This window comes from Megalops cyprinoides, chromosome 3 (assembly GCF_013368585.1).
Source record: "Megalops cyprinoides isolate fMegCyp1 chromosome 3, fMegCyp1.pri, whole genome shotgun sequence".
In the NCBI taxonomy this organism is placed as follows: Eukaryota; Metazoa; Chordata; class Actinopteri; order Elopiformes; family Megalopidae; genus Megalops; species Megalops cyprinoides.
The window spans coordinates 18,913,093-18,925,838 of record NC_050585.1 but is presented as its reverse complement, the minus strand read 5'-3'; the positions used below and the strand labels follow the sequence as shown (position 1 = coordinate 18,925,838).

The following is a 12,746-nucleotide window of genomic DNA, read 5'->3' as shown; positions in this document are numbered from 1 at the left end:
TCTGCATACCAAACAGGGGCCCCATACCTCATTGCTGTTCTTTACCTGTCACAAACGGCCATGCCTTTCAGTGCAATGCAAAGCTGATGCTAAACTTGACAAAGGGATGGATGCTGACTATCTTCCAGTCTTAGACTGGTCCTTTTCACGCTAGCTGTCCATTTCCACAGCCAATTATATCTCTCTAGTTCTTCTGAGGAGGAGTCCAGCCAGTAGTAACAGCTACAACAACAATTGTTGGGATTCATTAGACTTTTACATTGTTTGTGTGATTTACAAGAGAAAAATGGACTAAAGTCTTGAAATCATGCTAAATGAGGCCTTTATGGCTGTGGCCTTTCACGTGAAGTTGGACTCCACCTTCCATGGCTCTAGGAGGCGTGGCCAGGTTGGTCGTGTGGGAGGGGCTTCACCAGACCAGTGAAGATTCCATTCCATTGGTGTCACCAAACACACAAGCTGACCTCACTCTCTGTCTGTCATTGGTTCGTCAGAGCAAAGGGAGGAGTCCGTGCCGGCCGTCAGCTGAATGAAAGCGGAAACGTCGATGTTGCAGAATGTGTAGTCAGAGTCACCATTTTGCTGGTCCTGCTGCCCAGTGGAAAGGTTTGAGGGAAAAAGCTCCTGACTGCCGTTGGCTATGTTGCGAAGTATCAGGTTGTAAACCAGAGCGTCCTGTTCGGGGGTGAGGTCAACCTGAGCCAGTAGAGCAGCATAAGGGCATTCCGCCCCCTCGGTGGTGGGTGTGGTCAGGAGGGGAGGCCCTGCTGGCAGGGGAGCTGTGGTCAAACCTGTGCTCTCAGATATGCCAAAGACATAAGGATCAAAGAGCAGAGGTGCAGATGGCTCTGGCAGGGCCAGGTTCTGTGCTGTGAGCAAAAAGAGGAGTAAAAGACGTCAAGGGGAACATAGGTAAATCAGATGAATTTCAAAAAGGAAATACAAACAGGCAGTGATTCCCGAAATCTTCTGAGAACACTTCCAGACTATCAGGCCAACAGGTCCCCACTTGTGGCTGACAGTGAGTCAAAAGTTTCGGTCCACAAATAATTCTAGCAATCTCTCCATGAATGCTACAAGGTGTAGCACTTACAGTTAAGGAAGCTGTATTCTGTTTATAACCACACCCTTTGATACAATCTTCACTCTTGATACACAACAAATGAGACTATGTGAAATGAACAGCTCTAACCTGGGATGTTGCACACATTGGCGCTCCTCTCCGATCTGATCTTTCGCTTCCGGTTTATTTCATAAGGGTCTGCATGAGGCAGAAATCAAAGTACAGACATGAAAGCCCACAAAAATGAAAAAAAAGTACCCCCACAGAATGCATTTTTCTTACATACCATTCCACACTCATTCAGAATCATTCATAAGTCTGACACATCCAACAGCATTTACAAAAGCCAGCGCGGTTAGCATTTCCCTTATCTACTGTGATGATAGAGACTCTATTGATTGGTTTTCACCTTCTGAATGCCACATAACTCAGGGGTGTAGGGATAATGGCTGGTCCTACAATATATACATCTTTGACTCAAACTTTTAATAAGATTTCATAGAAGCCACCTGATCAGAAATGGACAAAATTTATATAATTTGGGACTCATCTGAAGAACCACATATTTGCCACAGGGACTATTACAGTACACAGTAACTATTTTAACTTATCTCACTTAATATAATGACTCAAGGTCTTTCCTTGTGCCTCCACAGAAAGCAAGTTTCTCATGTCCTCTGTGAGTCTTTTGGTTCCAGTCGCATACTTTCCATTCATCCTCAACAGGAACCAGCATTAATTTCAGTTCCTGACGCTGGTGAGTTCTGGTCTTCCTTGTTTATCAACACCTCTTTGACATACAAACTGCCATTTGCCATTCACAGAACAGGAAGACAGCGAGAAAGAGAGAGAGCCGAGAAAGCACTTTAAGATGAAGGGAAGCGCAGGTACTATGCTGCTATTGTTGTAAAATCTATTTTTGCAGATAATCTGAGTTGTGTTTTCGTATTTTCATAAACCTGGTCCAAACCACCCCGTCATCTTCTGCGCTCACTCCGGGATCCCTCACACCTACACGGATCTTAACCACAAAAAGCACCTGTTGCACACAAGGACTTCAGGCTCACTCTGACTAACTGAACGCGGCAGCGGTGGTGGGAGTGGCTCACCTGGGTTGTGCGGCAGGTAGGTGAATTTGACGGGCTCGCTGTCCATGCCGTCAGAGAGGCGGTGCAGAGTGACGTTGACCTCCACCTCCTTGCTGATGTCCAGCTCTTGGTAAGGGGGCGACTTGAAGATGATGGCAATCTGCCTGTGGACGTCTGTCTGCACAAACTCTGCCCTGGCCTCCCACCCGTCATGGCTGAAGATGATCTCAATGTCATCTGCCCGAATGAACAACCGCAGCTGTTAGCAAAGTCACACATCTGCAAAGCTAAATGGTTACTCCTACAATATGCATCTGATATCAGTCTTTTATACGACTTAGTTTATATTATTTATTTTATTTCATTTTATATCAATTAAGGCACTCACATCTCAGTACAATTCTATTTACCAATGCATTGTACAAATGCATGCTTTATGCCACATACATGGATAGACAGACAGACAGATTTGGGGTTTGAGCACACCTTTCTGAACCTTGTCACACAGCATGTAAATTTCCGTTTTGCCGGTGCATGGTCCCTGACTGACGTTCAGCCGGTAGATCTTCAGCTCTGATGTGATGGTTGCCTCTGTCGCCACAGAAACACAGCAGTTGAGCACCCTCAGGAAGCACGGATTATCGTACGTGGCTGGTGGATGACTGCACTGATTCATGATACACTTGAGCCGTGACACTTCCTATCACTGAGGCTTCACGTTTCAGTAAGAATAGAACCATAATGTAATATATTTACTTTGGTTCTTTTATATGCTTTTATCCCCTTTCCGTAACCCTGTTTGTAAACCCCCACTGTATATGAGGTCAGCCCACACTCAAGACAAGCTTCCTGCAGACTGAGCCACTTTGGAGCCCAGCGTAACAAATTTCCATTTTGCTCTCCAAATGTCAGTGGACATGTACTAAGGCGAATCTTGATTGTTTTATTTATTTAAAGCACCTTGCCCAAAGGCTCAACAGTGGTACCCAACCTGGTAATTCAATGGGCAAGCTTTGGGTTACAGTCCCTGTTCCTTAATACTACACCACATTGCTAACAACTCCTGTCAGTGTATCAAGGTCAATGCAATAGTTCAATACCCTAGAGGGATCATGGTGCAAAGAACTCAAGCTATTCATGTTTATTCTGCTGAATTCAGGGTATTCATGCTAAGCCAAGCGAGCAAGAAAAAAACTCAGGGTGAACACGTAGTGGAACAGGGTCCAAGAGTGTGGGGCAGGGTGATGTCACTCACTGTTGTCGTAGATCGGACTGGACAGCACCGGCCCCAAGGACACTGTCTCCCCGTCCTCTCGCTCCACCTCCGCCTGGAAGCACAGCCGCACCACATTCATGTCTATGTCCTCGATGCTCTTTGTGTGGCCAGCTGCCAGGAAAGACAGGGCGGGGGAGACGAAAAGCCCACGTTACATCCTGGAATGCGTAGGAGCATTTACCGCAAGACACCCTTTTTGGCAGTATCTGAAAGGTGAGTGCAGGCCTGGTGATATCAGCATTCCTGTGGCGTGCGTGTCAGAATGAGTCATTTTCAGAATACGAGGATGTGTCCAGCTGTTCATGTGGTGGCATGCGGCCTCCTCCTTACTAAAGGTCAGAGCCGGAGACTTGTCTTCTCCCTCCGCCCAGATTGCCAAATGAGTCACAGGGCAGTTACCTCCAGCCCTGAGCAACAATAATTAATTCAGCCACTGCCAAACCTCAGCCTTTACACAAAACCCCTGGGTCTGTGCCCCGCACCTAATGTGCTGTCAGATCATGATCACACAATAACACCACTGAGCTTACTACCATCGCCTAGGATGCAATTCAGATCTTTATTAATGGTCTGCTTAACACCACCCAAAACTGGAAATGATACCGGGCTGTACAATAACGGCAGTAAATAAGTTTTTAAGTTGAATCAGAATGCAGTTCTCTATGGCCCACTCTCATTAACTCCCAGTACAGATTTAAGCATGATTTACTTTTTTAGAACTTAAGCAGGATAATTAGCTCAGCAATCTCTGAAATGATGTCATAATCTCGTATAACAGAAAAAAACTGCCAGTCTGACACTCCCCTATAGTTACTAACGTCTGGCTACCTCTCAGAGAGTTCAGAGAGCACCTGAAAACGGCGCTTCAGATACAAGAAAACCACAGAGAAAATCCGTTGGCCTGCAAGGTGGGAGGGGATTTCTACAGAATTCTACGAGGCTGCATGCAGAATGGGGAGGGCGTAAAGATGAAGCAAGATTAGACTAATAAATGAGACCTTCTGAGTCATCAATCTCATAAAACAATCCTCTGAAAAAATCTAGCAGATTCTGTCCTTTTGGTCATGTGGGAAGTGTCCAAGGAAACCATTTGGAGCCCCTTGGTAGACTGAGAAGGGTTCACAAACTTTTTTCAGTTCTATCTAAGCTCTGATAAGCACCTTTCTTCAAATCAAACATGATCTGCCATTACTCCCTCAATATCTCACAGGGGGACTTTAAGTGGCTGCTGTGTACTGAGTGATTACCAGTACCAATGATGCCTTGACTCATCTCTTGCCTGTGCCTCTTTGGATGTGGAGGACAACTCACTATTGAATGGGTCAATGTTCTGGCTCCGCCTCTTCTCCAAGGCCGCATCCATCTCCTTTCGTCTCACACACTGGACCCCCAGGTTGGAGAAACTAGGGGACGGAGAGAGAATTTGAATTTTAACTTGGCTTTATTGGCACAAGTCCAAAAGAAACATTAGAAGTCACATACTAAGCTTATTATGAAGTTAAAACCAACTACCAAGGGTGACCCTCATCCAAGGCTGACATTGGTCAATCAAAACACATCAGTGGAATGTTAGCTGCCATCCACACAGACAGGGTTAAAAACTCAACAACATGTCACTGTTATCTTTTACTCTGCACAAGTCCTCCCCCACCCCTCATACAGATACAAAATCAGCCACATGGTCAGTAAGCTCATGGCTTTCAAACTCTTTCAAGCAAACAGCAACCAAACCCAGCATTTGCAGGGGTTCTAGTATGGTCTACAGTCCAAGACCTTAGCAGTCTGTTCTTTCTGGTCTTCCAGAGAGAGAGAAGGACAGGGTTCTGTTTGAATGATTTTATCAATTTACCTTTTTGTTTTCTAAAACGCTTCAATTCATTATAACAAATGTATTTCTTTAATATCACTACGTAATTGCTGCAAGCATGACGTCAGTCGTTTTTGGCTTCAGTCATTGGTCGGCTCCAGTCAACGCTACAGTTTTTAAAAATCATGGCGGCTGCAGCAGAGTCCGACTCAGTTGCGAAAGAGGTTCAATGTAAACGTTTCCAAAGACCCAACGCTTTGAAAGTATGGGAGTACTTCAGATTATCACAAAACAAAAAGGTGATTTGTACACTGTCCAAAGTTTCAATGGCATACCACAGCAGCATTAGCGCTATGGACGAGCACCTGAAGAGAAAACACACAGGCGCTATTCTGGATGATGGACCTCCAGGAAAGGCAAAACCACCCTAAGCATTGTCTATTCATGTTTATTAAAATAACATTAGTAGGGAGTTTTTTTAATATCTCTTGTCCTTGTAGCTGCTAAATACACTCATTATTAAAGCCATAAAGTCATCTGCCTGCTACCTTAGAATTTCCATTGAATAAGTGTTTGAGAAAATGTTTAGGCTAGAATCTGGGCTTATCCTACGTGGATTGACGGTGCCAGTATGTGTGTTTGTGTGCGTTGGGCTTGTTGGGGCATGTACCTTACATAATTATTTTATTTCTGCCATTACTTTAAGCACATTTCTTTGTGTAGGAAATGCCATAAATACAATAGGTAACGTTTGAATAATTGTGATCAATATAATTAAAGGTGTAAGTTAATTAGGCAATATCACATGAGAGGGAGTGCCGTTTATCAAGTAACGATAATTTGAAACAACAAATTATGTTTTTTGTCTTTTATTCGACTTCGCCGACAAAAATAGTTCCTGCAGGATTACATTTACACGTGTTGTCAAGCAACACATAAACAGTTTCTTGACTGCAGGTTAGTTAGCTAGCTAGCTACCTGCTTTTTATCATACACGAAAGGCTAGCTACCTACTTTCTTTCATACCCGACAGCAGGCTCGCCAGAAGAAGAAGCCCTCTTTTTTATTTTTATCATGTTGGAGTTGCCAGTTTAAACCTACAGTTTTGTACTTTAATATGTAAAACTTTGTTTACATTTTGTTTTGTGCTGCATTATACAATGACATACAGTTTGTTGTCAAAATAAAATGAACTTAAATGAAATGGTCAATTTGATTTTTTGGAGGAAAATTAATCGTTTAGATTAATCTAATCGGTAAAATAGTCGATAGATTAATCAACAGATATATAGTTGTTAGTGGCAGCCCTAGTGGGAGCATCCATACCTGTGCCTGTGGGTGGCCCGGGGGTTGATGTGAACAACGCAGATGCCTTCGTAGCACCCTTTACCCACGAGGCAGTGGGGGTGTGGGCGGTATGGATTGTCTTTGGTCACCAAGGACACAGTAACTTTGATGTCCTTCACATTCTCCACATTACCCTGGATCTGAGAAAATCAAAGAAGGGGCAAAGAGAGGGTAAGAGATCACTCCATTGTTTTTCCCAGTTACAACTGAACTTTTCGTGACTTTCATGTTTCCTTCTATAACTGTTATTTCTTATTGTATTACTGGAAACTTAGCTGGATGGAAGAAATGAGGAAAATAGATTTTTATTATTATTACTGATAGTAGCAGCAACAGTAGTATTGTCAACAATACTACTAATGCTACTACAACTTCTGATACTACTACTAATAATAATACTCTCACCACACCTAAATTACATAATTTGTGCATGGTAATTCATTCCACTACATAAATCAGCCACTGGCATCCATCTAACCTAAACATCCATTGGGTGACTGAATACATATGTTGAAGAGATCCACCCCAGGAGCGTCTTGTAAATGAACTTGTCAAGTAAACAGATTTCCTCTGAAAGTGTTTTTGAACACTTTCTGGCCTGCAGCGTGCACGGTTATGAGGTAATCCCCATCTCTAAACCACCCACAGAGGATCTTCTTTCATAGAGGGGATTTCTCGTTTTGGGTTAGCCACAGTGGCAGAACACTCCCTGACACTCAGCTTTTCTCCTGGATGGTGCATTCCATCAAAATCCCCAAATCCAAATGCATGTGTCTGAAATGGAATGCAGTGGAACATTCTCTCTCAACAGCATTCCAAACTTTCACTGTAATAACGGTGTTACATTATAATAATTCCTTCCAAACTGTTATGAGCACTAATCACCATGCTAAACACTTTAAAACTGTGTCCAAAGCCACATGTTTCACTCACAGCCATGCTCAACAAGCGGCTATTGAACAGATCCTCAGAAGCAGGTGTTCACCCCTGTTTCTTAACTAAACATATTATATAAAGAGCAAGACAGCTACCATGGAAATAATCATTTTTATTTGTCAGTACAGCTGTCAATTTTTTGAGGAGAATTAACAGAGCTACAGCCTCATACCATGTTTACCCATAAACAGGTTACAACCTCCAGAGCTAATTTAGGAGTAGCAAACACTTTGCACCTGAGCTTCTTGCATTTTGCCCTGGGATAACACAAACATTTCAGAAAAGGGCAAAATTACATTTTGACTCCATCATCTCATGAGGGAACATGACCAACCTTGCCCAGTGAAGATATCACAGAGGTTCATAAAGCAGACTCATGAAGACACTGATCTCTGACACATTTTTTTTTTTCCATTTAAAAATATATTCTGTATATCATTATACATTCTATATCACAGTATACTATATACCTCTCCATGAGCAGTTCTAAGAGTGGTGGCCTTCAATTTCTGTGTGTAAAAAATTTTTCCATATTACAAATTTTCCATACATTATTTCATTTATTATTTTTGTCATATTCTTATTTTGTAACATTTTTTGAATTTAAACATGATTGTTCTATGTAGTCAACATGCTCAGGGACTACCAATGAAAATGACCTTGTGAGTGACCAGGATACAATCTATCTTATGGCATGCCGTGAACTGTCCCTGGTAAAGGCACTGAAGAAAGCCAGCCAGCAGGTGGAACGAGCGCACACACCCACTAACCTCTATGGTAGGGAGGGTCTTGTTCTTCTCTGTGGAGGAGGCTCCCAGGATGCTGCCTGCCGAGCGCCCTTCGCACTCGTAGCGGAACCTCATGCCTCGCTCCTTTGGTTGCTCCACGATGACCAGCATCGGCCCCTCTGGCTCCGCCCCTGTCTGCGCCTGCATCTGCGTCCTCGCAGCCTCCTGTCCGCTCCTTGCATTGCCCTGCGTCCCACGGCTGCCACGGGACGCCGCCGACCCCTGGGACGACGCCATGCCAACAGAGCTCGGGCGGAGCTCAGAGACAAGGAACTGGGGCTGTGGAGGGAAGCCAAGGCCACACAAAAGGTCATGACTGAAAATAATCCATGACAGAACAGAACAAGCCAAGATCCAAATGAAAGATCTATGTAGCTATTCCCTCTAAGTCAAGGGTCTTACCTACTATGAAATATGAAATATGATTTTAAAGATACATTAGAAAATATTTTACCAAACAACATCTATACAACATCTTTACAATGCCCATTAACTTTGAATATGCTTGGCACATTGATGTTTTCAAGTAGACTACGAGTCATTTTGAGTTTCAGTTAAGTCAACAGTGATAAATGATTCATTGCTAAATGATAACTGTAATTAAACATTAAACAATAACTGTAAGGTAAACAACTAATCATTTTGTTGAGCATTTCAAGAACATCCAAACATTGTTCTTGAAATCCACACAGATTTGTGCACACTGAAAATATTCTAAAATAACAGCATCTCAGCAGGTATTACAAGTCAATCCACTTAATCTGTTTAATGTAATCTGCTAAATTGCTGTTTATGAGTAAAGCACTTTGGTATTTTCAGCCTGTTTCATTCTCTGAAACTGCAAACAATCATCATAGTCCACTGGGATACAAATGAGATCAAGTACAAAACAAAAAACAAAGTGAGATGCAGACTTCAGTCACTCTTTGGTAAACAAATGCTCTAAAAATGACATTTTAATCACCCAGTACACTGCAGCAGACCCAGCCTGATAATGCCATAGTAAAGTGTTTGCTGTGCTGCTGCAAGCACAGCCAGCAAGCTACCACAAACTTTAAATTAATCATCTTTGGGTTAAACAGTTTGAAAAAACAATCGCACAATCCCAGATGAACCACATACTTCCTGTTTCACCACTCTGTAGCAGCCATATGTCACCAACCCAAGTGCAGGGCTGGGGTAGATTCAAAGCAAGCCAAACCAAGAGCCTAACGAGAGCTGAACAAACAAAAGGCACAAAAAACTGCTGCTGTGTGTGGTGACAGAGGGCATATGTTGTGTGTGTGTGTGTGTGTGTGTGTGTGTGTGTGTGCGTGTGTTCAAAAGAGATAGAGGTGCCTGATATCCACAGGACGGGCAGCAGCCGTGTCTGTAAGAGTGTCTGGGGTTGGGGAGGAGGGGGTGCGGTCAGTAAGGCAACACAGTTCCCGGAAAATAGACCGTTTACAAGACAGGACTGATCTGATCCATACTGCCTGCGGTCAACACAGTCGCTGTTTCGAGGGAAATGCCCCCTCCAAGGGACAAACTGAAAGTAAGAGTCAAATATCACTCCATCGATTCTTTTTTCTCTCTGGCAAATCAGCAGCTACTCAGCTGTGGCAGGAGCGTGTGGCCCGGTTGCAGCCTGCTGTAGATGCTGTGATACTAAAAACCACTGAAACAGGGTGGTATTATGGGATCTGTGGTACATAATTAGACAGAAACAGTTGACAATCAAAGGTTGCAGACAAAGTAGATAAGGTTTTATATACAGTCTGAGTGTAGAGTCAACCGCCTGAGAGTTGGCAGTTGTTGGCAATGCGCCTGGCAGTTGATGGCTAGATCTATGTCTGTATGTAAATATATGTAGAACCGGTTTCCATGTCGTGGTCAAATACAAATGATGAAACACTGGTTGTTCCTTTTTAATTTTACAATTATAAGCAATTCAGAAACCCCAGAAAACCCAACAGACAGTGATCAAGCAACAAAAGCTATTACCAGAAGTGTATTTCAATCAGTAAATTGACCCAGCACATTATATTGTTTCATCAGACTCTGATGTACTGGCTTAGCACAGCCTTCCTGTGTGTGTGGGTCTCCTACTGCTGTCAAAGCTGCCCTCAGTACCCAGAATTCCAAGACACCAGTTGTATATCGCCACCTTTCTGTCCACACCTCTTGCATCACACACCTTGGCAGTACAACAAAGCAAAGAGCGAGCTGAGTTAAGGTGGTTCAAGATATACACGTCAGACAGAAAAATCAGGGAAGAGGGAAAGGGAAAACCAGTCATGTGACACCTTACAGCTCTTTGAGGAGGCAGCTCTCTGGAATTAGTGTTCCCAAACTGACAACAGTGGCGCACACATGGTCCCATGTAGACCTACTGTACCTGGGGCCCTGTTCCACGTGGCACCAGCACCGGGGCAGTCGACTCTGGCAGAGGTGGATACATGGGGGCTGGGCCAGGCAGCTGGAAGTCCAATGGAGGGCTGGGCGGCTGAGGTGAAGAAAAATCTGACCCCAGAAGCTGTAGAAGTATGTCTATGTAGAGTGGATGAACAAGAAAAAATGAATAATAAACTTTGGGGTCACGTTTGAACAACAGAGCCCTGAATGCTGCTGGCCTGCTGGCCCTGCTCAAATATATTAATGAAAAACTGAAAAATGCTCAATGTTCATTGACTATTTCCAAATGGTATTGATAGTATTAAGAGTCAGATATGGGCGTGCAGTCAACTGGAAAAACACTGCAGACGTTTCGTCTGGTGGATTGATACCTGATGATGTATTCTGTTAAGACAACCACCTCCTGTGTTGGATTTGCAAGATTACAATTTATCTAATATCAGTTACCATGATAAAATGCAACTGGATCATGCTGGGAATACCAGTGGTAGATGGTGCTAAAATGAATGAGCATGGAGGTCAAAGTTCATGTCCTCTGTGTTCACCCAGGATTTACTTATAAAAGTTCACCAAACAAGACAAGACACAGGGGAGATATAAAACACTCACCTGAGTCTATTTCTGTGGGGAAAAAAAGGGGCGGGACGGGAAAAAAAACATTAATGAAGTTGCACTTCCACAGTCTGTCACATACAAAAGCAATGACAATGAACTGATACTGTCGACAGTCATAAATACACGCGTTAATTTTGTAGTATTAAGCTCCATATGTATAAGAAAACACACACGCAATTTAAGTTTGCTTTTGGTTGCGTTTAGTTTGCTGTCCAGGACTCACATCGCGAAAACCAGCCAGGCCGCCAGAATTACTCCTACTAGTAAGACATTTCCACACAGCATTTGCATACATGCAGCTTATTACTGATGAATTTGTTTCGCAAAACACGTAAACACAAATATCTTATATTAAGCAATAACATGTTGTTAATTTACAAAGGTGCACGTGTACTTAAGCGAGGCACAGGTTTTGTGTTTTAAGAACCCGTCACTTCTCCCGTCCCGGGCTTGAAGCTTGCAGCCATGTGGTAATGATTATCACACGACTCCGCATTGTTGCTGTCGTAAGCAGCTGCAGAGCTTTGTCTGATTTTGGTAAAGACCGTGTTTCCCAGGCACGATAAGTACATTGGCAGTGGATATTGGGTAGGTTATGTGAAACCGGTACACTGTGTTGATTGGACATCTACGGCGTTAGACAGCTGCCAAGAGCCGCCAAGGCAGGCAGCGCCTTGCAGACAGGGACATCGTTGAAACAGGGAAACATGATTTAAATACGTTACAATGTCTAAGTATTATTGTTTTGGTGAAAATCTGGAACAAATACAATTTTCTTACCTGGTAAAATGTCTTGAGGCGCACCCTCCATTGGATTACTCATGTTTCTCATGGTAGATGGAACACCTCTTCAGATTCTTTGCTTATGTTTTACCTTTTCACTCACGTATTGCGTAATTTGTTTGAAAATGAAAGCTTGTGATAACGCTGTCGCAATTCCTTTTCTTTGTTGAGTGCATCAGAAGTTAACGGTTCTCGCGATTGTGCACCTCATGCCCGCAGCAGCCGAAATCAAACACAGTTGGTTTACCAGTTCTATTTTGCAATGTTGTTTCGTTTTCTCCTCTTTTGCTCTGATAGGATACTTCGTATTCGTATCAACTACGGCGTTTATTTAGCAGCTAAGAAGGAGAAAAGGTTCGTCTGTCCATTTCGTCATACAAAAAAACATGTATGCAATGTCAGAGAAGATCGTGAATTACCAGATTCTACTATGCACTAACCGTTCCACACTGCGAATCACCTCTTGCGCTTTTCAACTTATTTGCAAGATTTGGTCCTCTGGAAATTCCCCTACGTCATGCTGGGGAAACTCCCGCCGTTACTATAACAACGCGCATCTAGTTCCAATATATGCATATATGTATTTACCTCAATGTTTCTTTCGCTTGTGAAACTAACGAACAAACAACATGCCACATCAAATAAAAAA

General features: G+C 43.1%; 1 protein-coding gene across 1 annotated transcript; it reads right to left on the bottom strand.

The window, feature by feature from the left end:
- Positions 1 to 330: 330 nt before the first annotated feature.
- On the bottom strand, positions 331 to 12,543 carry LOC118775341 (transcription factor RelB-like). The gene is made up of 11 exons (XM_036525218.1): positions 12,095 to 12,543; positions 11,309 to 11,320; positions 10,683 to 10,834; positions 8,288 to 8,584; positions 6,561 to 6,721; positions 4,739 to 4,830; positions 3,407 to 3,538; positions 2,638 to 2,742; positions 2,173 to 2,388; positions 1,193 to 1,261; positions 331 to 869 (listed from the first exon to the last, which is right to left on the bottom strand). Exons 1-11 carry the CDS (start codon positions 12,144 to 12,146, stop codon positions 466 to 468), a joined length of 1,692 nt encoding a protein of 563 aa, XP_036381111.1. The 5' UTR covers positions 12,147 to 12,543; the 3' UTR covers positions 331 to 465.
- Positions 12,544 to 12,746: the final 203 nt, after the last annotated feature.

What these genes read in the sequence shown, in the direction of transcription:
- LOC118775341 (XM_036525218.1), bottom strand. Translation starts at nt 12,146, where the DNA reads ATGAGAAACATGAGTAATCCAATGGAGGGTGCGCCTCAAGACATTTTA. An exon ending in CACGTGGAACAGGGCCCCAG is followed by an intron (nt 8,585 to 10,682) that starts GTACAGTAGGTC and finishes TTCCCTCCACAG; the next exon opens with CCCCAGTTCCTTGTCTCTGA. An exon ending in CAATGTGTGCAACATCCCAG is followed by an intron (nt 870 to 1,192) that starts GTTAGAGCTGTT and finishes TTTTGCTCACAG; the next exon opens with CACAGAACCTGGCCCTGCCA.